Source organism: Dermacentor albipictus, chromosome 9 (assembly GCF_038994185.2).
Source record: "Dermacentor albipictus isolate Rhodes 1998 colony chromosome 9, USDA_Dalb.pri_finalv2, whole genome shotgun sequence".
Taxonomy (NCBI): Eukaryota; Metazoa; Arthropoda; class Arachnida; order Ixodida; family Ixodidae; genus Dermacentor; species Dermacentor albipictus.
The window spans coordinates 18,292,040-18,319,358 of record NC_091829.1 but is presented as its reverse complement, the minus strand read 5'-3'; the positions used below and the strand labels follow the sequence as shown (position 1 = coordinate 18,319,358).

The 27,319-nt window shown below is 43.7% G+C and overlaps 2 protein-coding genes across 23 annotated transcripts in view; one reads left to right on the top strand and one right to left on the bottom strand.

Annotated features, from left to right (window-relative positions):
* Positions 1–19,161, top strand: part of LOC139049727 (uncharacterized) — a 99,341-nt gene extending 80,180 nt beyond the window's left edge. For 12 of the 16 annotated variants that reach the window (XM_070525493.1, XM_070525503.1, XM_070525498.1 and 9 more), the window contains 4 exons: positions 11,600–11,664; positions 15,069–15,136; positions 17,241–17,319; positions 18,406–19,161. In XM_070525493.1, coding sequence (XP_070381594.1) covers positions 11,607–11,664; positions 15,069–15,136; positions 17,241–17,319; positions 18,406–18,773 — 573 coding nt within the window. In that variant the 5' untranslated portion in view covers positions 11,600–11,606 and the 3' untranslated portion in view covers positions 18,774–19,161. Of the gene's footprint in view, positions 1–11,599; positions 11,665–15,068; positions 15,168–17,240; positions 17,320–18,405 lie in introns of all 16 variants that reach the window. The other 4 variants (XR_011508541.1, XR_011508543.1, XM_070525504.1 and 1 more) reach the window with 3 other exon arrangements.
* LOC135903748 (uncharacterized) overlaps positions 16,500–27,319 on the bottom strand; it is a 162,101-nt gene continuing 151,281 nt past the window's right edge. For 3 of the 7 annotated variants that reach the window (XR_011508544.1, XM_070525508.1, XM_070525509.1), the window contains exon 6: positions 16,500–17,092. Coding sequence is in view for 3 of the 7 variants with exons in the window: in XM_070525509.1 (XP_070381610.1) it covers positions 17,087–17,092 (6 nt within the window). In the remaining 4 variants the exon portion in view is untranslated. Of the gene's footprint in view, positions 17,093–17,331; positions 17,555–27,319 lie in introns of those variants that run through there. The other 4 variants (XM_070525505.1, XM_070525507.1, XR_010564921.2 and 1 more) reach the window with 3 other exon arrangements.

The window sequence follows — 27,319 nt, the reverse complement described above, 5'->3', positions numbered from 1 at the left end:
TGATGTAAACACAAAGATATTTATATGAAGAAACTGATTCCAACAACATGGTGTTAATGTAGTACGACGGTATTGTAGATGTTTTCCTAGAAACGCGCATGACTTCGCATTTGTTAATATTTAGCTCCATTAACCATTCATTGCAACAGTTCCCTATAGTGGTAAGGTCCGATTGAAGTAATTCAATATCGTTAGCATTGGCAACTTCTCTGAAGATGACGCAATCATCAGCGAACAGATGGATTTGGGAATTGATAAGGGAGGGAAGATCATTAATGTAAATTAGGAACAGTAGCGGTCCAAGGACGGAACCCTGTGGAACACCTGAACGGACCTCTGTAAAACCGGAGTTAATGCCGTTAGCACAAACCATTTGCGAGTGGTTGAAAAGAAAACATTCAATCCATTTCAAAAGGTTACCGCCTATGTTAAGTTGTTTTAGTTTATGAAGTAATAGTTTGTGACACACCTTGCCGAATGTTTTTGAAAAATCTAAGAATATACAATGCTGACGTAAAAAAATGAGTTGAATTCAAGGAAATTAACCAGGTTGGTAAAAATATGTTCAAGCATTTTACAGCATGTACTGGTGAGAGAGATGGGACGATAATTATTAGGGGATGCTTTGCTGCCGGATTTATACACTGGAATCACTTTGCCTACTTTCCACTATTTAGGTAGCGTACAATGGTCAAGGGATTGCTGGAAAAGTTTGGATGGTATGATAGAAGAATAATATGAAGTGTTTTTTAAGAATTTCGAGTTAATACAATCGTATCCGGGAGCAGAATGAATGCATAGTCCATCAATAAAGCTTACCGACACCGGATGGAGCAACAATTATGGAGGGCATAGTTAAAGTGCTGTGTACTTGGCATATGTGTGTTAGATGTGGCCGTGTAATTTTCTGACAAAATGTATGGTTTATTATGGTGGCAGAAAGGCCGCAAGGAATGGGAACACCGGAAGAGTCGGTTAAGACAAGGCTGTGTTCAGTCGAAGGAATAATTGCACGCCAAAATTTTTTAATATTAGTGGTAAGCATTGAAGGGAGAACATGTGATTCGAAGTGCTTTTTGGCGCCTTTGAGCGCTTGCACATATGCGTTTGACGCCGCAGAATACGATGCCCAGCGTTCAATTGTCGGTGAAAGCTTTGCAATGTGGTAGAGACGCTTCTTTTTATTTGATAAACGCTTAACGTGATTATTGTACCTGGGAGATTTGTGTTTTAATGGTGCGCTGAAGAATGTACTGTTCAGTTAGGTGGTTGACTGTAGCTGTGAACATTTTCCAATTAGTAAAAAGACAAACTAATAAAAAGTATGAATTTTTTTTTTACTAAGAAACTAGCGGTAGTATAATATTCCTGCTTATTTCTAGTCTTTCGGCAAATTGCCGAGGAAAGACATATTACGAGAATTCAAAGATGACGAAAAACTTACCCGCATCAAAGTGTCGATTACAGAGAATAACAGTTGTACTGGTCGTACAACTGTTATTCCTACCATAGACAAAGTTGGCTTCGTCTGTGGTAGGATAATAAAAAGGCAAAGTACGCTTTACAGGGTGAAACAGTTCACTGTTCTTGGAATGTTGGTCTAAAATGCACACTAGTGTGTTCAAAGCCATCAAGGAAAACGCCGATAAAAGAGGATAGTGCATTATTTATGGCCTTACAATTCGCTCTGTAGTAGTCTGGTATTATTTTTGTCTTCTTCTTAGTTTTCGGACAGTCTAGTTTAATATGAAACTGTAGAAGCAAGTGGTCGCTAATTCCTGGCAGGTACGTTACAGGCGATACTATATCGGGTTAATTAGTGAAGACTAAATCTGGTGTATTCACCGTGGTAGCTGTTATTCTATTTACCTGAGCGCAGATCTGTACTAGTGAGAATAATGAACACACATCTAAAAAGTCACGAGCTTGAGGTGAGAGTGGGAATATTAAAGGGGGATTGGTATTCCATGTAATGTTTGGTAAATTAAAATCGCCAAGTAGGAACAGCAGTGATGAAGGAAAGCGTGTTGCAGCGACGTTAACAGCGTCTTAAAGATTGTTACTAAAGTTTGGTGACGATGAAGGTGGACGGTAGCATACCCCTATTACAACTTTCTGATGATTAAGTGTTATTGCTGACCATACTAATTCTAGTTCAGCCTGCACGTGTATACATGATGATGGTATATCATTGGAAATTGCGAGAAGCACGGCACTGCGTCCTCTGCGTGCTACGATCACAGTGATAGAATGAAAAGCGATGAGCATTGAAGAAGCTATCAGCGTCGCTGAAATGCGCAGTGAGCCATGTTTCCGTTAGCGCGATTATTTTAGCAGAACATGTATCGATTGCTGATGTGAGTGAGTTGTACTAGTTAAGGACGCTTCTGATATTAGTATGAAGAAGCGATACTGAAGCCGAGGATGTCTGGCCACTACCCCTCACTCGTCCCTAGGAAGCGTTGTCAGAGATAGCGGGAGAGGGCGAGCTGGCATGTGCGCTTCTGTGGAAATGACAGTGGCAGTGATAGGGTCATACATGTAAGATTTCTTGTTCATAAGTAACTTGTTGTGGCGCAAGGTACGGGTTGGGGATCCAGGTTTGGTTTTCGCAAAGTCGAGCAACTTTTTTCATGCCAGACGTGTTGCGACTGAGTAATCTTCATTGATGGTGGCCTTACTTTCCTTCAGGCTGTTGCGTTTGGCGAGTATTAGGTATTTCGTTTTGAAGTTCAAAAATTTCGCAGAGTTAGGACGGCATTTGTTAGGTGCGAATCTTCCTAAGCGGTGCGTGCGTTCGATTTCGTGAGTGGAAAGGGGGTCAGTTAGGCAATCACTAAGAATAGAAGACAATTTTTCCTCAGTCGCCTGCCAGGTTTCATCGGAATCTGGGATGCCATAGAAAATTGAATTGTTACTCCATGACCAGTCGTCCAGATAATCCTGCCGTAATTGCAAAGTAGTGACCAGTGCAGAAAGTTTGTCTGTTTGAGTGTGAATGGTGGCAATATTCTGGCCGAGTTCGTCTAACCTTTTACAGTTTTCCTCTAGCTCATCTAACCGGTCTTGAGTCGCTGTGATTTTGGTTTCAATGGATTTCTGTCCAGTTTTAACAACTTTAACGTCAGCTGCCAATTCCGTTTGTGTTTTAGAACTGTGCAGCTGACGGGTGTGCACGTCCTTTAACAAGTGAAAAATAACTTTCATCTGTTCAGTGGGATCCGAAGATAAAGATTCGATGTCTAAAAAGGCTTCCGAGCGGGTGGTTGTGTGCCCAGAGTTGCTCTCAACATCACCCGCGCGCAACAATAAAAGGGTCATAGAGAAACATTCACAACAAATTTCGCACAACACTTGTGGACATGGGAACAGCAATAAGCAGATGTTATTGCACATCTTAGCATACAAGGGAAGGTTTGTACGCACCTGCCTAGCAAACGGAAAGCAGTTCAGTGCTCTGTCAAAGATACTAGAGAGTTTTAGTATAGCGTAAAACCCTTGCGTTAGCGTGCGACGCAACGCTAACGCAAAGGAAGACTGCACTGCGCGGCACAAGGTAGTGTTTTAGAATAGCGGAACGGAGAAAAGCGTTAACGTTAACGCAAACAAATACAGCGCCATCTAGATGTAAAGACACAAAGTACTGGAAAGCCAAATCTACACGAAATGTCGAGCTTATCCCATGCCGAATCCGCAAGTGTGTCCCTAAGTCAAGCTTATCGAAAGCCACAGTCGCTGCGTTAATTACGCATGTAGGTGTTTGGTTTGAGCGTTGTTTTGTCGAGAGTCGCGAAACATACCGATTAATCTTGGCATGCTGCGATCGAGTGTTCTGTGGGACCCATATTACGTGTCCTTTATAAGTTGGGATGACATAGACACCCTCATGCTTCGGGAATGAGAGCGACCGCGCAGGTTCTACGTGTCCTCAAGATCCACTCAACGTCGAAGCTATACCGGAGGGGACGTTTCGCCGGCAATTTCTCTTCCAGAAAGCGGATTTCCCACTTCTTTCCAATTTTTTGCAACGGACGCCCACCTTGACGTCCATCCGAATGGGTTCAAGGCGAAAACCTCCTTCACGAGGTTCATATCGTCGTCGTTGGTAAAACGCACACGCATTGTGACCACAGCAGCGACCACACTACTGTGTTTTGCCGCGGAAAACATGACATGCATCGGTTCCACATGCGGCTTTACACCAAGCGAACGAGCGAAATACACTTGGGCGCCATCTCGAGGCGGATACAGCAAACACATTTAGCAAACCCATAGAGTTGTTCTACTAACTCTATGAGCAAACCCTCTCGTTAAGCCTACTGCGCCGCTAATCGAGAACGTATATCGTAAACAACGCCCATTTGTCACCTGTGCATCGCTGCCGAAGCATCATCACACAAATCTAAGGCGAACACGAGCATTAGTGGGGAAGGATAGAGCCTAGCAGTGCAGGCAGACGGCTCGATAGATCCGAAGCGGGCTGCTCTCACTTCGACTGGCGCCGCCATCTTGCCGTACGTAAGGCTCCCCTTGCGTGCGTTAGCGTTCAACGCTAAATCCTGAAAATAGCGTACGTACGTAAGAGCTCCAGCAGCGTTTACGTATAGCGCATGCGCAGTGTGGTGCACGCAACGCTAACGCTAACACTAACTCTTTGCGTTTGCTGCTTTACGCTATACTAAAACTCTCTACTGTCTCCGTGTCCACTGAAGCAACTGTTGCAGGGCCAGCTTCTTAAGTACTGGGCCGAAAATTATGTTGCTGTCGATCCGAGGTGTGTTTGAAGGTCTAGTTGTACCGGGCAGAATGAGTCGACGAAGGGTGCAAAAGCAAGATGCGATGAAGGCACCTCGTCAATCGCGCAGGCGTAGCTATGGTCCACGGTTACGGGTGACGGAAGCTGGCACATCAGGTCGCATGATGGGGGCGATAGCCAGGGCATGAAGAATGCGAGCAGGGCCTGCAAGCAAACGGAAAGCAGTTCAGTGCTCTGTCAAAGATACTGTCCCTGTGTCCACTCAAGTCATATAAGGTCAAGCCATATATAAAGTCAAGTCATTATAAAGTCATATAAAAGCAAAGGGGGGAGGCTCCTGGTGAGGATCAGGTAACAGCAGATTTGTTGAAGGATGGTGGGCAGATTCTTCTAGAGGAGCTGGCCACCCTGTATACGCAATGCCTCGTGACCTCGAGCGTACCGGAATCTTGGAAGAACGCTAACATAATCCTAATTCATAAGAAAGGGGACGCCAAAGACTTGAAAAGTTATAGACCGATGAGCTTACTGTCAGTTGCCTACAAACTATTCACTAAGGTAATCGCAAATAGAATCGGGAACACCTTATACTTCTGTCAAGCAAAGGACCAGGCAGGATTCCGTAAAGGCTACTCAACCATAGACCATATTCACACTATCAATCAGGTGATAGAGAAATGTGCGGAATATAACCAACCCCTACATATAGCTTTCATTGATTACGAGAAAGTGTTTGATTCTGTCTAAACCTCAGCAGTCATGGAGGCATTACGGAATCGGGGTGTAGATGAGCCATATGTAAAAATACTGGAAGATATCTATAGCGGCTCCACAGCCACCGTAGTCCTCCATAAAGAAAGCAACAAAATCCCAATAAAGAAAGGGGTCAGGCAGGGCGATACGATCTCTCCAATGCTATTCACAGCGTGTTTACAGGAGGTATTCAGAGATCTGGATTGGGAAGAATTGGGGATAAGAGTTAATGTGGACACCTTAGTAACTTGCGATTCACTGATGATATTGCCTTGATTAGTAACTCAGGGGACCAATTGAAATACATGCTCACTGACCTGGATAGGCAAAGCATAAGGGTGGGTCAAAAAATTAATCTGCAGAAAACTAATGTTTACCAGTCTCGGAAGAGAACAGCAATTTACAATAGGTAGCGAGGTACTGGAAGTGGTAAGGGAATACATCTACTTACGGAAGGTAGTGATGGCGGATCCGGATCATGAGACGGAAATGATCAGAAGAATAAGAATGGGCTGGGGTGCGTTTGGCAGGCACTCTCAGATCATGAACAGCAGATTACCATTATCCCTCAAGAGAAACGTGTGTAATAGCTGTGTCTTACCAGTACTAACCTAAGGGGCAAAAACCTGGATGCTTACGAAACGGGTTCTACTTAAATTGAGGATGACGCAATGAGCTATGGAAAGAAGAATGATGGGTGTAACGTTAAGGGATGAGAAAAGAGCAGATTGGGTGAGGGAACAATCCGAGTTAATGACATCTTAGTTGAAATCAAGAAAAGGAAATGGGCATGGGCAGGACATGTAATGAGGAGGGAAGATAACCGATGGTCATTAAGGGTTACGGAGTGGATTCTAAGGGAAGGGAAGCGTAGCAGGGGGCGGCAGAAAGTTAGGTGGGCGGATGAGATTAAGAAGTTTGCAGGGACGACAGGGCCACAATTAGTACATGACCGGGGTAATTGGGCGCAAGTGGGCGCAACCGGGCTGATGCTGATGATGATGATAAAAGAAGCCAACAAGGACACCAATGACAGCATAAGGGAAGTTACTTGTATTTATGAATTGAAGAAATTCTACCTTAATGGAAATCATAATGGATGAAAAAACTGGCCGCAGGTCCACCATATTCCATTATTTCCACCATCATTTCCATTAATTTATTGTTTCTTTAATTCAATTCATGTGTACAAGTAATTTCCCCTATGCTGTCCTTGGTGTCCTTTTTGGCTTCGTTGATATGACTAATAAAGATCGGGCCCCTCACACAAATTTTCCATGGCACCGAATACGCTCAATATTTGCCAGCATGGGGTGAGACGCGCACTGTTTAACATTCAGTGCATAACTGCAGTATGCACTAAAAGATAAGCAGGGTAATATCATCAGCAATATCGAAGATATAGTAAAAGCAGCGGAAGAATTTTATACTGACCTGTACAATACCCAGAGGTGTCAGGATACCTCAATTAGAAACAGTAATGAACAGGATACAGGAAGTCCTCCTACAACTAGCGATGAGGTCACAAGGGCTCTGCAAGACATGAAACGAGGAAGAGCGGCTGGAGATGATGGAATAACATTCGATTTAATCAAAAATCGAGGAGGCATAATGCTTGGAAAACTGGCGGCTCTTTATTCGAAGTGTCTATCGACTGCAAGGGTCAATTCAATTTTTCAACTCAATTAAGTTTATTTTTAATTGATAATAATTTGTACAAAGGAACTGTTGGGCCTGTAGCCAAAGGCTAGTGTAGGCCTATAGTCATATATGTAGTAGCAGCTACAATGTCATGCGCATATCTAGTTTTTAATGATACAACCTAATACAGTTAGGTGGATACATACAATTAAAACCATTAAAAAAGAAAAACAGTGCATATCAATCAATGGTAATAAAACAGAACTGTCAAGAGAATACATGCACTTACACAAAAAAAAACACATATTATATGTAGAAGTAACATATTTGCAAGGGTCTGTGCTGAAGTGTTTAGGCTTTCTGAAAAGATCCATGAGGTGTAATCTTGCACAGTATGAAACAAGTGGAGAACTGGTCAGACTGACGGAAAATCACGTACTTTTTTATAGGTATAGCTTTTTAACAGCAGACACAATAATACTGGAAGAATGCGAGTATTATAATAATCCACAAAAAAGGAGACGCTAAAGAATTGAAAAATTATAGGCCCGTTAGCTTACTCCGAGTATTATATAAAATATTTACCAAAATAATCTCCAATAGAGTAAGGTCAACACATGAGTTTAGTCAATCAAGGGAACAGGCTGGCCTCATGAAGGGATACTCTACAATAGATCACATCCATGTCAGCAATCATGTTATCGAGAAATCTGCAGAGTACAATAAACCTCGCTATATGGATTTCATAGAATACGAAAAGGCATTTGATTCAGTAGAGATACCAGCAGTCATAGAGGCATTACATTATCAAGGAGTACAGAACGCTTACAAATATCTTACAAATAGCGTCATGTTCTTCTGATGAAGCCTAGTGTTTTAGAGCTGTCGGCGATCAGTTTCGTGATGTGTTCCAACCAGTTTAGATTGCTAGCGATTAGGATACCGTGGTGGCGATACGTTTGTACTTCCGAGATGTTGACTGTGTGTAATGAGTACGCATGGGTGATGTTAGCGTGCTTGCGGGAAATTTGAATAAATTGGCACTTAGAAATGTTAAGCTGCATCAACCATTTGGTACGCCAGTTATCTATTAAATGCAGGTCGTTCTGAAGAAGCGCCTGGTCCTACTCAGTAGAAATTCGACGATAAATGACACAGTCGTCCGCGAAGAGGCGTATCGATGATGAAATACCACAAGGGAGGTCATTAATATAGATGAGAAAGAGAAGGGGACCCAGGACTGATCCTTGCGGAACTCCAGAAAATACATTGCTTGAGGCTGGACGACATCCTCCTATAACAGTGTATTGAAGGCGGTCGGTGAGGAAGCATTTAATCCAGGCTAAAATTTGCGGGTGTAGGCTGAGAGAAGAGAGTTTGCAGGTTACTCGTAGATGGGGAACACGATGTAATGCCTTTAAGAAGTCTAAGAATATTACATCAGTTTGAAACAATGAATCTAGGTTTAAATGAAGCTCGGTGGCAAATTCAATAGGTTGCGTTTCGCAAGAAAGACCAGACCTGAAGCCGTGTTGATTGGCGAAAAAGAAGCCGTTGTTATCAAGGTGCAGGGCGACTTGAGAATAAATTATATGTTCCATCAGTCTGCATGCAATGCATGTTAAAAAGATTGGACGATAATTTGAAGGATCAGACCAGTTACCACTTTTGAATACCGGAACTACTTTGCTGGTCTTCCAGTCATCTGGAAGCGCGTCTTCATTGAGGGATTGAGTAAAGATTGTTTGTAATAAACGACTTGATGGGACTACGGTTGCTTTGAGCACTTTAGCAGATATGTTATCGGGGCTGGGACTGCTTGATAATTTCAACTTGTCGATCAGCTTTTTGATGCCTTCCGCCGTAACTGTAATGGGCGGCATCTGGGAAAATTTGGGACCAGGAAAGTTCGGGATGTTATGATGCGGTTCATGAGTGAATATCGAAGAAAAATAAGAGTTCATAACATCCGATTGTTCCTCAGGCGACGCATGTGAATCATCCGGGTTGGAAAGCGATATGTTGTGTGATTGATAGCTAGAAGGGGAAGTCAGATTCCAGAATTTTTGTGGATTTTTGCTTATTATGTTCAGTAGGTCCTGATGAAAGAACTTCTTTCTGGAGGTCTTCAAGAGGCTTGTATACTCTTTCAGACATGTGAAGCATTTTTCTCACCTGAGGGCTGAACTATAGAACGCCTAGCTATGCGAAAAAGATGTTTTTACTTCCGGGTAGCTTCGTTAGGGCACTGAACCAGGGTTTGCCAGCGTCGCGATGAATATAAATGACTGGAACACAGACTTCAATTAGTGCCAAGAGATTTAGCTTGAATATTAACCAGTTCTGGTTAAGTCCTGGAAGGAGCGAGCTGCCTAAAGGTGTGAAAAAAAATTCGCGAGTTCAGCGTTTATAGTAGTGCAATCTGCTTTGTTATAATCACGGATAACTTTAGTGGAAGGGTTACGGGGAGGCTTCGACACTGATAGGTTAAATAAAATTATGTTGTGATCACTGAGATTGTTAGCACGAGACATTGAGTGAACTAGGTCAAGGGTGATGTTGATCCTAGTTGGCATATTGACTGTCTGTGTAAGATTATACATAAGTACAATATCGAGGAATTCTTCCGATTGGCCAGAAGTAGCGCATAAAGTATCCCAGACTATATCAGGGTAAGTGAAATCACCGCAGAGAATAACGTTGGCTAAAGCGGTTGTAAAGCGGTTGTGCAAACCGAGGACAGTGTGTAGTTCTTTCACAAAGGACATGGCACAGTCAGGCGCGCGATAGTAAGCGATGAGTATGTTAGTGCTTCCAGGAAGAGATATGTTCACACAGAGAATTTCGTGATGGCATTCAATATCGAGTGCAGAGGAAGGTAGGTTGGGATTCACAAGAACTAGAACACCACCGCCTTTCCGTCCGACCCTGCCACGTCTGTGCACAGAAAATGGCGTGTTATTCTGTAGTTCATTGGCTGAGAGTGTGTCAACATTGGAAGTGTTGTTGCTGCAGCCTTTCCTCTATTCTTTGTTACATCTTTTTTTCTTCTTTCTTTTGAGCTCATACGTGAATTAAAGAAAGAGGAATAGCCGGCGCCAACATAACCTTGCATAAAGTTAAAAATCTATTGGGTTCACTGATCTCATTATTTACAAAACTGACAATGTAGCATTACAGTTCACACAAGTTACCACTGCATGAGAGGGAGAGAGAGAGGGGGGGGGGGCACAGGTGTATTAACAGTTCGAAAAGTTATGTCGAGGGGATCCCGGCCGAGAATTCCTGTTTCCTGTTACCGGGACGAGAATTCGTGGATCTTACTATGCGGTGAAAGAAAGAGGCTGTTCAAAATGAATGTGTAAAATGCAGCATTTTGGCAGTAAATTGGAGCATTCAAGCACTATAGGTGGTGTACAAGCGGCATGCAAAGAACGTAGCCTGCATGCATTGTCATAGGAAAGCTGTAACCAGCATTAAGCTCAAATTTTAAGGGGGAAGGGGGACGTTATAGCTTATGTTTAGGTATGCGAACTTAAGATGAATCTTTTTTACTTAAAAATGCTTTCAAGCCCCTACAGATATTGCATAAGGAAGGGGGGTTGTACAGGAAGCGCCAAAGTACTACTACTAGTGTAGGAAATAAAGTACGTTTAGTATACATGTAAAAACAGCTATAAAGGCGAATAACGCGAAATATACGTATAAGTGATCAACATGAAAGTGTGTTCCATATGCTACCTTAAACGCAGGCGTCACGCATACGCATGTATCACAGCCTTTGTGAAACATTTCGTCATCAAGTGATCGAAAGCGTTAAAGGGCTTTTATTCGCCATGTTAAGAGCGGTGAAACATTAACGTTCCCCAATAAATTGAGCTCTTTGAACAGAATTACTCAACCTGCGTTCCACGAGGCACGTATATTTAATGGTTTTAAGAATGTCCTCAGTGGGCTAAACGATGCACCAGATTTATTTTTGGTAAGAAAAATAAGGAGCAGCTTGTGGGTGTTGTGTAGACAAAATTTACAGTGCTCGCCAGAAACTCGGCTGACCTTTCCTTGCATGTACTTTCAAGAAGTGCGCGTCCTGGTGCAAAGAGATCCGGCAAGAAAATAAGGGACGCCCATTGAGCGTCCTTGTATGATTCAGTATGGTTGAACTGCTCCTTCATTCGCGTGTCAAAACTACACGTGTAGCACGTGTGTAACTTCGCGCAATAGTCACAAAAATAGAAGAAATGGAAACTTTTCTCGTGAAGCACGGAAAAGTACAGCGACCTGCCATTATAATACGAGGCTTGAAGAAGCGCACCTACTGCTGTTTTGCTTTTTTTTTTCAAATGGACATGATTTCACTTTCCGGGCATTGCGTGTCCCAGTACTTTCCTATGTGGTGCTGCTTCCGGCATCGCGAGAGCTGTCCTTCAACCTACACCCCCACTGCAGGTGTGAAATGGAGCTGGGTCCTCGAGCTGTCTTCGTGCCGTTCCCAGCTTCGCCAGCACATCCAGGTGTGTGTACCCTTGTTCGTCCCGTTGCACGAGCGGCTTGCACGCTCAGCAAAGAGCTTAGTACAAGTAAAAATTAATACCGCGACTCATGGAGTCATGGAGATCGCTTACAGTGTGCAGTAGTTCGTTTGCGCTAGTGCGAAAATGTGGAGAGGTTGTCCCCAATTTGACAGCGAGAAAGGCTTGTTTCCGGTGTGAGAGTTGGGGTCAGGCGTGTTAGAAGGGCTAGGCTGGCCCATGCTGGCGTCACTCATCCACCCTAAGGACATTATTGAAGGGAGGAACGTGTTCTCATGGAGAACGATGAGTACTAGGTTTGTCTACAATGTCTACATGAGGAGTGGAGGACTTTACCTCTCTGAAGTCTTGCATGACTGAATTGAAGCACACTGAGGAGCAGAAAAAGTCCGCTTAAACCCCTTCCGTTCTCCCTGGTTCCCTAAGCCAACGAAATATGCCGTCATACTTTCGTCCAGTCGGAGCTTTCAAAGTAGTCGAAGGACCCGCCTTTCGGAGCGAGGGTTCACACTCCCGCACCTTTGTTCACTGGACAATCGAAAAGGAGGTAGACGGGGGTTGCCACGCTAGACTCAAGCTGGCGCGTATTGGTTCCCGGGATGACCCCGAAGCTACCTGGAGCGTCTGTCAAACGACCGGGGTCGACCGGAGTCGGACGTTCTCTATCCTGGGGTCCGTGACGGGACGGCGTACAACACCCCTTTTCCAGGAGTATCTTCCTCCCATTGGTCCGTGACGGCGACAGTGAACACTCGATCCGCCAAACGTGTCTCGCCTTCCGGGCGCCGCAATTCTGTCCGGTGGTGACGTAGTGTTGGCTTCACGAAGCGATTCGTCAGAGTAGCAGGAGAGGCTACAAGGTCATTACACCTGCTGGCCGATCGTAATACCGGGTCGAACTGGGTGGCCGGATACTCTCGTGCTATCCGTCGCCTACCTTCTTTGCGAACCAATTCGCTGGCTCTCCGGGCAGCTAGCGGGCTATTGCAGAAATAGAAAATTCCTAACTTATTTGTGACGATTATCCAAGTATTGTAACTAAGCTCCTGTCTCGCTTCCCTCTGGACACGTCGTGCCAGAGGGACGCGGGTTCGTGTGACGCGGGTTCGATTCTTGCTTCAGCGAAAGTGTGAATGATCTTGAGATCGATCACTGCCTTTGGGGTAGGCACACACTAACGTTGAGATAGGTTAGATAGCGGGAAAGAAAACTAGTCGGACGTTCCCTGTCCGCATTGAATAAAAGTTACAGGACAGATGACTACAAGCGCGGGTATGGGTATATGTAAATGGCTTTGCACTGCTACATCGAGAGCGTCGCACTACCAGCTCGACTTAGAGAGGGTAAGGGTCGTGCATTGCAGTTTAAACTGTGTCGTTTGCATCGCAGTGAGTGGCAAACGACCAGGGGCTATTTGTGAAGCATCACTTTTCCTTACAAGAGTATCAGAAATTAGAGGTGATCGAATATCAGAATTTCCGAATACGAATAGTGAAATGCAGACGTATGTGCTGCTCCGTTACTTCTTAAGAGGAAGCTTTAGCTCGAGTGCTCCTATCCAAATACATGTAAAAGGAGAATTCGTTTTTCTCGGCAACCACTGCACCAAATTTGACGAGGTTTGTTGCATTTAAAAGAAAAAGTTAAAATCTAGTGACTGTTGGTTTCGAATTTTTGAGTTATGTCAATTTTTTATTAAATATTGGCAAAAATCGAAAATTTTCAGGAAACGAGACTATCACGTTTACAACTCTGTAACTCAACAACGAAAAATGATAATACAATTCCATGAATTGCATCTGATAGTACATTTAAAGCGGACAAAATTAATATGTTACACATGGATATATATAAAAAAAAATTGGTAATAAGGAAATAAAGCTTCTGCAGAACCGTTGTACCAAATTCACGTAAGATGTAAAACGACATATCGAATTTGTCCGCTCAGAATGATCTCATAGATGCCGTTTACAGAACCGCTATATCTGTTCTTAATGCAGAGTTATGAATTTGTAAACTTCGCGCTTCTATTTTTTTCATACGGTCGAATATTTGAACATCTTTTTAACAAAATTCAGGCCCTAAATCGAAATTCCGCTTCCAACAGTCACTAGAACTTACCTTTCTCTCTCAAATGCAACAAATTTAATTAAAATCTGTCCAGGGGTTATCTCAGAAAAACACGTTTTTTGCTTTTTACATGTATTTGAATAGGCCGCGTCGGAGTTGGGCCCGACCTAAAGCTTCCTCTTAGGACGGCGACACTGACTAGCGCAAAAGAAAAATAAAACACTACACGCAGTACAAATGATCAATTTAACACGCGATATCGACCATTCTTCATTTAAAGAGCTTTACATAAGCTCCCATAGACACAACGTCTACTGTACGACCAGCTTTGCAAGAACGCCAAATCAATTGTTGCTGAAAAATGCTGTCGAAAAGGGCCCGTTGTAAAGAAACCATCACTGATTGTAGCGTCAAATGTAAAACAGTTACATGACTAGTGTGCCAAAACCACTCAATGAGAGGATACGAGCCAAAAACAGCAGGCTTCCGCTGCAAAAACGTAAAGCAAGGGTTGAATGCCCATTTTCTTTCTACTATGCGCGGTCGTTTAGCAGTAGGTTGATACTACGTATTTGATGATTTATTAATATTCGAAAACTTACCGCATATTTGCTGTAGAATACTCACGCACCCTTAATGAAGTTATTCGCTTATTTAAAAGGATAGGCGCAGGAAGGTGTGCTGCTTGTGGCATCGTGAGAACTGGAGCCGTGTCGGCGCCACCAGGCGTCCTCCTCGCCAGTTTAACAAGGCTACAGCTTTTGAGAGAGATTTACCCAGAAAATACCGTTTGCGTTGAATGGGAAGGGATGATGAGCGAGAAGAAAGTTCGTATCAACAAGGGACTGAGGCAGGGGTGCCCTTTATCCCCGCTGCTGTTCATGATGTACAGTCACCAGCAAAAGTTCATGGGATGCGGCTTCCCCTTAAAATGTGAATTCCTGCACTGTTAGGCATGACACTTCGTATTTACTGAATCACTGTGTAGGTGGCGAAGGCCACTGGAACATGCTGGAAGCATGCTGGAACATTTATTTCGAGGCTGTGTGACCGCGTGACCACCCAAGCAAAACCCTTTGTACGGCACTCTCCCCCTTTTCTGAATGTGAGCCAAAATAAATTTGTTTGCTGCGTTATATAACATATTGGCCACGCACTCCACACAGAAATTTCTACATAACCCAAGGAGGACGGCATACCCCGCCAAAGAGAAGATTAGTTTGGTGAACTGCCGCTTCACAAACACTACTAGCATATAAGCGGGCATTTAACTAACACCCGGAGTTGTACAAAATGTTCGATCTCAACCTGCGCAGGAGTGCGTGGATCCGACTACCGTGCGAGTCCCGGCGTCGACAGACGTCCTCCCGGACAACTGAAGCAGGCGAGTGCAGACGTGTTCTTCACGTTATATGGTGCGTTGCGCTAGGTTAAAAAAAAAAAAAAACTACCGCACAGCGATTTTTGAGCCAGTAGTTCCATCTGAAGGCTTCTTTCTTCCGATTTATACTGAACGAATACGTTTGCGCTAGCGACATGCAACTCTTTCATGGTGAACGAATAACAGCGCGAAAAGACAAGGCGTGCGTTTGTCGCGGCCTTGTCTTTTTCGCGCTGTTTTTTCGTCCACCGCGAAGGAGTTCCATGGCGCTAGCGCAAAAGCCGGGGTCGGCCCGATAAATGGAGGATGCATGAAAAAAAGAAATAAGGGCACCCTGCCCGACTTGGGTACCCCCGGGGATGCGAGAGGAGACTTTGTGCGAAAAAGCACAAAGAATCCCCTATCCCCCGCCCCGTCCGAGTGGCGGACCACGCCGAAACCATTCTGCAGCTCGTCGCTGTCTTACGCCAGGATTCGAACGTGGGCCCTTGCGAGTGCGAGCTCAACACTCTATCCACTCGGCTAACGGAGCGGCACGATTATTGCTTAACGAAAGGCGACCAGGTGGGTGACGCGAACGCCGCTATCGCCCAGATCGCGCGGGTGAGGAGGTGGGCGAGGGCGCGCCACTGGTGTTCGTTAATCGTAGATGCGAGTACGCCCGCGTTATCTGCGTTACACTCGCAGCAAGGAACGGGACAGTTCGCGCATGTGCGAGCCGCCTTTCCGTTTGCGCTGTGCTTTATCGGCTGCACGTGTGCGAATGACGGTTAAGCAAGAGTTCGTCAATGAGGAAAGAGGAACGGGTTAAATTTCTTCGGGCCCTATAAAAACACGGGAAGACACGAGATGAAAAATCAAGACGATGGGCAAAACGAGAAGAAGGTATGGTAAGCTGGAGCACTCCCGGATCTACCTTGTTCTCGTTTTGCTCATCGTTTCGGGCCCAGTATATGCACAGCTGTAGTGCGTACAAGATGCTTTTTTTCTGTAAGCACATAATGTGACAGGTAAAGAAACATCCTGCACCATGGCGTGATGTGGACACGTGCTACCCAGCAGTGGAAGTTTCCTGCCAATGTTTCGCCGAGTGCATGTTAGGTTCGCAGCATCGTAGTTGTGATTGTGATTTTTAGAGGCGTAGCGGGAAACGGAGTCTACTCACCATGGACGCAAGCGACGCACATGGACATCGCGTCTTTATCATCGTCGTGCATGGCGTTGAGGATCGAATGCAATCAATGAAAATGCGTCCAACTGAGACGACGCACGCCAGCGTCTGCACCGAGAGCAGAACCGGCGGAACATAAGCGACGTGGACGCCCACTTAATACGAATACACTGGCGTCCGTATACACAAATGTGTGCAGTACTTGGATGATATGGCACTCTCAAATGAAAGTATTGCAAATACCTGGAACTTACTGCCAGTTGTGGTTATGAGCCATGGTATATATCAGGGATGAATATCGACTGTCGGTTTTTTTTTGTCTTCCCAAATTATACTTTAGTGTAGTCCGACAGGTGGCGTAACCATAAGCAAGCAGTGTTAGAACTGTAGTGTTGGAGCTATCAAAGCGCGATAGTACGAATAATTACATTCCTAGAGGGTCGTTGCACTTACATGCTTGCAATGCTGCTTGTCACTTCGAGGATGCAAGGCCCTGTGGTAGTTTTTACCTCTAGCTCGAATTCCAATGCGAACTGCGACGCGATACATGCACCCTTGGGCAGTGCTGCCCAAATGAATACCGCATGGAAAGCTTTGTTTCATTCCTTTATTAAATGTCCATGAGTGCCTTCCGAATAATTCCGCCAGTTATGGCCGCTCTATATAAAGTCACGGCGAACTGTTGTAAGTCCTGCGTAAACATTGGTGTTCCTCGGGGGCAGGACAGGGCTTGCTTGGGTGCGCTGTTGCTTGATCTTGGCAGCACCTCCCACGTACGAGTATCACATCTGCAAAGACACATGGACACGGGCTCGGCATTTTTTCTCTTAGTCTGCGTGGAATAAACAGTCGACGTCAGCGCTGTGTGAAATTTGCAGCTCAATAAAGTGCACCTAAGTATTTGCGCAGAAAGGCTAAGGCTGGCAACTTGTGCAGGTGTGCGTGGTATTGGATCCTCAAGCCGGCCTCCCGTCAGTCCCGGCGCCAGCAGACGTTCTCCTACCGGCCAATCCAGGTGTGTGTAGCCTTGTTTGACACGGCTCACGGGCGGCTTGCGCGATGCCTTATGACTACGTGCAAGATCGCTAAGAAAAATGAAACGCCGCACATCAAAAAATGTGCACTAGTGCAGTGTCGCGGGAAGCATCTTGCCCCGATTTGCAAACATCAAGTGGTAGCGCGCGAATGTATTCCGCAGTGGTGCAATCGCATTGCAGGCCTGTCGGGTGGTGTACATCTTCTGCGACGGCCTGTAATGAAAGGAAAATGACGTGGATGCAGTTCCAAATGCACAGCACGAATTTTTAGCGTTGCGACGGAAACACGCAGCCTTTGCGAGATATGACGGATAACGTTTAGAAGCGCCCTGAGTAGTATGGTACTTTTTGATTGTGTAAGGAACAGCGAAGATGTAATGAAAGGTCAACGATTGTAATATAGGTCAACGATTGCATGAAACTAGCAGTCATTGCAGTTATGTACATTTCGATGGAACACCGTCATGTCCGGCTTGCTGTGCAACTCAACATCCTAACGCCTTATAGGTAGCCAATTACGGGTCACGTATACACCACACGATACCTCCGCTATGTTTTCCGTAGCTACACATGTCATCAACCCCATGCGGATGTATGACAAGACAACAAATACGCACGACCACTTCAGATGTAGATGAGTCGACGCTGGCCAATGGAGTATAGCTGTTTGCATCCTGGCTCCTGAATGACACTGAGGTCTAAAGTTCCGACACAGCCAGCTACTTTCCTGACAACACGCATGTAGTTCGTTACTGGGAAGTACCGGGCTCACAGAGTTAACGAAAGGAAATACGGATAGGACAGATGACGTTTATTGTTATGTGGCAAGATACGACTCAAAGGGTGTGAACTTAGTTTATAGTGGCAGATGTGTACCATGAAGGGGGGGGAGGGGGGCAAAATTACGCACAGGTCCTCTCGCCGTATACAGCAACAAAAGCCAAAATCGCGCGCATTGCATACCACATAATGCAGTTTTGTACACAGTTCCGTTTCGTAGTGCGAACAGATTATATACCCTGCATGGAATGACTTCGATTCTTTGCACACGCGTGTCTTTCCAGAGGAGATTACAGTATGCCGGAGATCGCAAGATGCAGCAACTAGGCACTCAAGCTTCATCCACGAAGAAGGCTGCTCCGCACATATTCGGCACATTCGTGAAAACAGGTTCTGTCCCAGGGAGTGCTTCCAAGAGTTATGGATGATTTGGTTTATGATGCCCATAACCGCCGGAATTCTCCCGGACGACAATAAAGCAATGAAACAAAGCCTTCTATGCGGCGCAAACAAGCATAAAAGCCTTGGCGCACGCAATGAGCACTTCCAGTTGTCGAACGGTTATTGCACCGCCTTAGCGTCAAATTCCTACTGTCAGTCACTACACCGCAACAGTGGCAGTGAATTAGCGACTGTCACTACCCTGCTTTAATTGGCCACAGTGGCAGTTAAGGCGACACTGTCACTACAGTGACGGTTAGAGACACTGTCACTTCAGTGGCAGAGACGTTATTGAAGAGAGAGACTAAAAAGACACTAATTAGCCACAGTGGCAGTTAGACTAATGAGAGACTATTGAAGAGCCACTGTCACTACAGTGGCAGCTAAAAAAAAAAAAAGCACCAATTAGCCACTGTGGCAGTTACGGAGAGAGAGACTAAACACACCATTCAAGAGCCACTGTCACTAGTGGCAGAGAGAGAGACTAAAGGGACACTACTGAAGAGTCGCTACAGTGGCAGTTAGAGAGACTAAAGAGAGACTATTGAAGAGTCACTACAGTGGCAGTTAAGGAGACACTATTGAAGCGACACTGTCACTACAGTGGCAGTTAAAGAGAGACTAAAGAGACACTGTCACTACAGTGGCAGTTAAAGAGAGACTAAAGAGACACTGTCACTACAGTGGCAGTTAAAGAGACACTATTGAAGAGAGACTACAGTGGCAGTTAAAGAGACACTATTGAAGAGAGACTACAGTGGCAGTTAAAGAGACACTATTGAAGAGAGACTACAGTGGCAGTTAAAGAGAGACTAAAGAGACACTGTCACTACAGTGGCAGTTAAAGAGACACTATTGAAGAGAGACTACAGTGGCAGTTAAAGAGACACTATTGAAGAGAGACTACAGTGGCAGTTAAAGAGAGACTAAAGAGACGCTGTCACTACAGTGGCAGTTAAAGAGAGACTAAAGAGACACTGTCACTACAGTGGCAGTTAAAGAGACACTATTGAAGAGAGACTACAGTGGCAGTTAAAGAGACACTATTGAAGAGAGACTACAGTGGCAGTTAAAGAGACACTATTGAAGAGAGACTACAGTGGCAGTTAAAGAGAGACTAAAGAGACACTGTCACTACAGTGGCAGTTAAAGAGACACTATTGAAGAGAGACTACAGTGGCAGTTAAAGAGACACTATTGAAGAGAGACTACAGTGGCAGTTAAAGAGACACTATTGAAGAGAGACTACAGTGGCAGTTAAAGAGACACTATTGAAGAGAGACTACAGTGGCAGTTAAAGAGAGACTAAAGAGACACTGTCACTACAGTGGCAGTTAGAGAGACTACAGTGGCAGTTAAAGAGAGACTAAAGAGACACTGTCACTACAGTGGCAGTTAAAGAGACACTATTGAAGAGAGACTACAGTGGCAGTTAAAGAGAGACTAAAGAGACACTGTCACTACAGTGGCAGTTAAAGAGACACTATTGAAGAGAGACTACAGTGGCAGTTAAAGAGACACTATTGAAGAGAGACTACAGTGGCAGTTAAAGAGACACTATTGAAGAGAGACTACAGTGGCAGTTAAAGAGACACTATTGAAGAGAGACTACAGTGGCAGTTAAAGAGACACTATTGAAGAGAGACTACAGTGGCAGTTAAAGAGAGACTAAAGAGACACTGTCACTACAGTGGCAGTTAAAGAGACACTATTGAAGAGAGACTACAGTGGCAGTTAAAGAGAGACTAAAGAGACACTGTCACTACAGTGGCAGTTAAAGAGACACTATTGAAGAGAGACTACAGTGGCAGTTAAAGAGACACTATTGAAGAGAGACTACAGTGGCAGTTAAAGAGACACTAAAGAGACACTGTCACTACAGTGGCAGTTAAAGAGACACTATTGAAGAGAGACTACAGTGGCAGTTAAAGAGAGACTAAAGAGACACTGTCACTACAGTGGCAGTTAAAGAGACACTATTGAAGAGAGACTACAGTGGCAGTTAAAGAGACACTATTGAAGAGAGACTACAGTGGCAGTTAAAGAGACACTATTGAAGAGAGACTACAGTGGCAGTTAAAGAGACACTATTGAAGAGAGACTAAAGAGACACTGTCACTACAGTGGCAGTTAAAGAGAGACTACAGTGGCAGTTAAAGAGAGACTACAGTGGCAGTTAAAGAGACACTATTGAAGAGAGACTACAGTGGCAGTTAAAGAGACACTATTGAAGAGAGACTACAGTGGCAGTTAAAGAGACACTATTGAAGAGAGACTACAGTGGCAGTTAAAGAGACACTGTCACTACAGTGGCAGTTAAAGAGAGACTAAAGAGACACTGTCACTACAGTGGCAGTTAAAGAGAGACTACAGTGGCAGTTAAAGAGAGACTAAAGAGACACTGTCACTACAGTGGCAGTTAAAGAGACACTATTGAAGAGAGACTACAGTGGCAGTTAAAGAGACACTATTGAAGAGAGACTACAGTGGCAGTTAAAGAGACACTATTGAAGAGAGACTAAAGAGACACTGTCACTACAGTGGCAGTTAAAGAGAGACTACAGTGGCAGTTAAAGAGAGACTACAGTGGCAGTTAAAGAGACACTATTGAAGAGAGACTACAGTGGCAGTTAAAGAGACACTATTGAAGAGAGACTACAGTGGCAGTTAAAGAGACACTATTGAAGAGAGACTACAGTGGCAGTTAAAGAGACACTATTGAAGAGAGACTACAGTGGCAGTTAAAGAGACACTATTGAAGAGAGACTACAGTGGCAGTTAAAGAGACACTATTGAAGAGAGACTACAGTGGCAGTTAAAGAGACACTATTGAAGAGAGACTACAGTGGCAGTTAAAGAGACACTATTGAAGAGAGACTACAGTGGCAGTTAAAGAGAGACTACAGTGGCAGTTAAAGAGACACTATTGAAGAGAGACTACAGTGGCAGTTAAAGAGACACTATTGAAGAGAGACTACAGTGGCAGTTAAAGAGACACTATTGAAGAGAGACTACAGTGGCAGTTAAAGAGACACTATTGAAGAGAGACTACAGTGGCAGTTAAAGAGACACTATTGAAGAGAGACTACAGTGGCAGTTAAAGAGACACTATTGAAGAGAGACTACAGTGGCAGTTAAAGAGACACTATTGAAGAGAGACTACAGTGGCAGTTAAAGAGACACTATTGAAGAGAGACTACAGTGGCAGTTAAAGAGACACTATTGAAGAGAGACTACAGTGGCAGTTAAAGAGACACTATTGAAGAGAGACTACAGTGGCAGTTAAAGAGACACTATTGAAGAGAGACTACAGTGGCAGTTAAAGAGACACTATTGAAGAGAGACTACAGTGGCAGTTAAAGAGACACTATTGAAGAGAGACTACAGTGGCAGTTAAAGAGACACTATTGAAGAGAGACTACAGTGGCAGTTAAAGAGACACTATTGAAGAGAGACTACAGTGGCAGTTAAAGAGACACTATTGAAGAGAGACTACAGTGGCAGTTAAAGAGACACTATTGAAGAGAGACTACAGTGGCAGTTAAAGAGACACTATTGAAGAGAGACTACAGTGGCAGTTAAAGAGACACTATTGAAGAGAGACTACAGTGGCAGTTAAAGAGACACTATTGAAGAGAGACTACAGTGGCAGTTAAAGAGACACTATTGAAGAGAGACTACAGTGGCAGTTAAAGAGACACTATTGAAGAGAGACTACAGTGGCAGTTAAAGAGACACTATTGAAGAGAGACTACAGTGGCAGTTAAAGAGACACTATTGAAGAGAGACTACAGTGGCAGTTAAAGAGACACTATTGAAGAGAGACTACAGTGGCAGTTAAAGAGACACTATTGAAGAGAGACTACAGTGGCAGTTAAAGAGACACTATTGAAGAGAGACTACAGTGGCAGTTAAAGAGACACTATTGAAGAGAGACTACAGTGGCAGTTAAAGAGACACTATTGAAGAGAGACTACAGTGGCAGTTAAAGAGACACTATTGAAGAGAGACTAAAGAGACACTGTCACTACAGTGGCAGTTAAAGAGAGACTACAGTGGCAGTTAAAGAGAGACTAAAGAGACACTGTCACTACAGTGGCAGTTAAAGAGACACTATTGAAGAGAGACTACAGTGGCAGTTAAAGAGACACTATTGAAGAGAGACTACAGTGGCAGTTAAAGAGACACTATTGAAGAGAGACTAAAGAGACACTGTCACTACAGTGGCAGTTAAAGAGAGACTACAGTGGCAGTTAAAGAGAGACTACAGTGGCAGTTAAAGAGACACTATTGAAGAGAGACTACAGTGGCAGTTAAAGAGACACTATTGAAGAGAGACTACAGTGGCAGTTAAAGAGACACTATTGAAGAGAGACTACAGTGGCAGTTAAAGAGACACTGTCACTACAGTGGCAGTTAAAGAGAGACTAAAGAGACACTGTCACTACAGTGGCAGTTAAAGAGAGACTACAGTGGCAGTTAAAGAGAGACTAAAGAGACACTGTCACTACAGTGGCAGTTAAAGAGACACTATTGAAGAGAGACTACAGTGGCAGTTAAAGAGACACTATTGAAGAGAGACTACAGTGGCAGTTAAAGAGACACTATTGAAGAGAGACTAAAGAGACACTGTCACTACAGTGGCAGTTAAAGAGAGACTACAGTGGCAGTTAAAGAGAGACTACAGTGGCAGTTAAAGAGACACTATTGAAGAGAGACTACAGTGGCAGTTAAAGAGACACTATTGAAGAGAGACTACAGTGGCAGTTAAAGAGACACTATTGAAGAGAGACTACAGTGGCAGTTAAAGAGACACTATTGAAGAGAGACTACAGTGGCAGTTAAAGAGACACTATTGAAGAGAGACTACAGTGGCAGTTAAAGAGACACTATTGAAGAGAGACTACAGTGGCAGTTAAAGAGACACTATTGAAGAGAGACTACAGTGGCAGTTAAAGAGACACTATTGAAGAGAGACTACAGTGGCAGTTAAAGAGACACTATTGAAGAGAGACTACAGTGGCAGTTAAAGAGACACTATTGAAGAGAGACTACAGTGGCAGTTAAAGAGACACTATTGAAGAGAGACTACAGTGGCAGTTAAAGAGACACTATTGAAGAGAGACTACAGTGGCAGTTAAAGAGACACTATTGAAGAGAGACTACAGTGGCAGTTAAAGAGACACTATTGAAGAGAGACTACAGTGGCAGTTAAAGAGACACTGTCACTACAGTGGCAGTTAAAGAGACACTATTGAAGAGAGACTACAGTGGCAGTTAAAGAGACACTATTGAAGAGAGACTACAGTGGCAGTTAAAGAGACACTATTGAAGAGAGACTACAGTGGCAGTTAAAGAGACACTATTGAAGAGAGACTAAAGAGACACTGTCACTACAGTGGCAGTTAAAGAGAGACTACAGTGGCAGTTAAAGAGAGACTAAAGAGACACTGTCACTACAGTGGCAGTTAAAGAGACACTATTGAAGAGAGACTACAGTGGCAGTTAAAGAGACACTATTGAAGAGAGACTACAGTGGCAGTTAAAGAGACACTATTGAAGAGAGACTAAAGAGACACTGTCACTACAGTGGCAGTTAAAGAGAGACTACAGTGGCAGTTAAAGAGACACTATTGAAGAGAGACTACAGTGGCAGTTAAAGAGACACTATTGAAGAGAGACTACAGTGGCAGTTAAAGAGACACTATTGAAGAGAGACTACAGTGGCAGTTAAAGAGAGACTACAGTGGCAGTTAAAGAGACACTATTGAAGAGAGACTACAGTGGCAGTTAAAGAGACACTATTGAAGAGAGACTACAGTGGCAGTTAAAGAGACACTATTGAAGAGAGACTACAGTGGCAGTTAAAGAGACACTGTCACTACAGTGGCAGTTAAAGAGACACTATTGAAGAGAGACTACAGTGGCAGTTAAAGAGACACTATTGAAGAGAGACTAAAGAGACACTGTCACTACAGTGGCAGTTAAAGAGAGACTACAGTGGCAGTTAAAGAGAGACTAAAGAGACACTGTCACTACAGTGGCAGTTAAAGAGACACTATTGAAGAGAGACTACAGTGGCAGTTAAAGAGACACTATTGAAGAGAGACTACAGTGGCAGTTAAAGAGACACTATTGAAGAGAGACTAAAGAGACACTGTCACTACAGTGGCAGTTAAAGAGAGACTACAGTGGCAGTTAAAGAGAGACTACAGTGGCAGTTAAAGAGACACTATTGAAGAGAGACTACAGTGGCAGTTAAAGAGACACTATTGAAGAGAGACTACAGTGGCAGTTAAAGAGACACTATTGAAGAGAGACTACAGTGGCAGTTAAAGAGACACTATTGAAGAGAGACTACAGTGGCAGTTAAAGAGAGACTACAGTGGCAGTTAAAGAGACACTATTGAAGAGAGACTACAGTGGCAGTTAAAGAGACACTATTGAAGAGAGACTACAGTGGCAGTTAAAGAGACACTATTGAAGAGAGACTACAGTGGCAGTTAAAGAGACACTGTCACTACAGTGGCAGTTAAAGAGACACTATTGAAGAGAGACTACAGTGGCAGTTAAAGAGACACTATTGAAGAGAGACTACAGTGGCAGTTAAAGAGACACTATTGAAGAGAGACTACAGTGGCAGTTAAAGAGACACTATTGAAGAGAGACTAAAGAGACACTGTCACTACAGTGGCAGTTAAAGAGAGACTACAGTGGCAGTTAAAGAGACACTATTGAAGAGAGACTACAGTGGCAGTTAAAGAGACACTATTGAAGAGAGACTACAGTGGCAGTTAAAGAGACACTATTGAAGAGAGACTACAGTGGCAGTTAAAGAGACACTATTGAAGAGAGACTACAGTGGCAGTTAAAGAGACACTATTGAAGAGAGACTACAGTGGCAGTTAAAGAGACACTATTGAAGAGAGACTACAGTGGCAGTTAAAGAGACACTATTGAAGAGAGACTACAGTGGCAGTTAAAGAGACACTATTGAAGAGAGACTACAGTGGCAGTTAAAGAGACACTATTGAAGAGAGACTACAGTGGCAGTTAAAGAGAGACTACAGTGGCAGTTAAAGAGACACTATTGAAGAGAGACTACAGTGGCAGTTAAAGAGACACTATTGAAGAGAGACTACAGTGGCAGTTAAAGAGACACTATTGAAGAGAGACTACAGTGGCAGTTAAAGAGACACTATTGAAGAGAGACTACAGTGGCAGTTAAAGAGACACTATTGAAGAGAGACTACAGTGGCAGTTAAAGAGACACTATTGAAGAGAGACTACAGTGGCAGTTAAAGAGACACTATTGAAGAGAGACTACAGTGGCAGTTAAAGAGACACTATTGAAGAGAGACTACAGTGGCAGTTAAAGAGACACTATTGAAGAGAGACTACAGTGGCAGTTAAAGAGACACTATTGAAGAGAGACTACAGTGGCAGTTAAAGAGACACTATTGAAGAGAGACTACAGTGGCAGTTAAAGAGACACTATTGAAGAGAGACTACAGTGGCAGTTAAAGAGACACTATTGAAGAGAGACTACAGTGGCAGTTAAAGAGACACTATTGAAGAGAGACTACAGTGGCAGTTAAAGAGACACTATTGAAGAGAGACTACAGTGGCAGTTAAAGAGACACTATTGAAGAGAGACTACAGTGGCAGTTAAAGAGACACTATTGAAGAGAGACTACAGTGGCAGTTAAAGAGACACTATTGAAGAGAGACTACAGTGGCAGTTAAAGAGACACTATTGAAGAGAGACTACAGTGGCAGTTAAAGAGACACTATTGAAGAGAGACTACAGTGGCAGTTAAAGAGACACTATTGAAGAGAGACTACAGTGGCAGTTAAAGAGACACTATTGAAGAGAGACTACAGTGGCAGTTAAAGAGACACTATTGAAGAGAGACTACAGTGGCAGTTAAAGAGACACTATTGAAGAGAGACTACAGTGGCAGTTAAAGAGACACTATTGAAGAGAGACTACAGTGGCAGTTAAAGAGACACTATTGAAGAGAGACTACAGTGGCAGTTAAAGAGACACTATTGAAGAGAGACTACAGTGGCAGTTAAAGAGACACTATTGAAGAGAGACTACAGTGGCAGTTAAAGAGACACTATTGAAGAGAGACTACAGTGGCAGTTAAAGAGACACTATTGAAGAGAGACTACAGTGGCAGTTAAAGAGACACTATTGAAGAGAGACTACAGTGGCAGTTAAAGAGACACTATTGAAGAGAGACTACAGTGGCAGTTAAAGAGACACTATTGAAGAGAGACTACAGTGGCAGTTAAAGAGACACTATTGAAGAGAGACTACAGTGGCAGTTAAAGAGACACTATTGAAGAGAGACTACAGTGGCAGTTAAAGAGACACTATTGAAGAGAGACTACAGTGGCAGTTAAAGAGACACTATTGAAGAGAGACTACAGTGGCAGTTAAAGAGACACTATTGAAGAGAGACTACAGTGGCAGTTAAAGAGACACTATTGAAGAGAGACTACAGTGGCAGTTAAAGAGACACTATTGAAGAGAGACTACAGTGGCAGTTAAAGAGACACTATTGAAGAGAGACTACAGTGGCAGTTAAAGAGACACTATTGAAGAGAGACTACAGTGGCAGTTAAAGAGACACTATTGAAGAGAGACTACAGTGGCAGTTAAAGAGACACTATTGAAGAGAGACTACAGTGGCAGTTAAAGAGACACTATTGAAGAGAGACTACAGTGGCAGTTAAAGAGACACTATT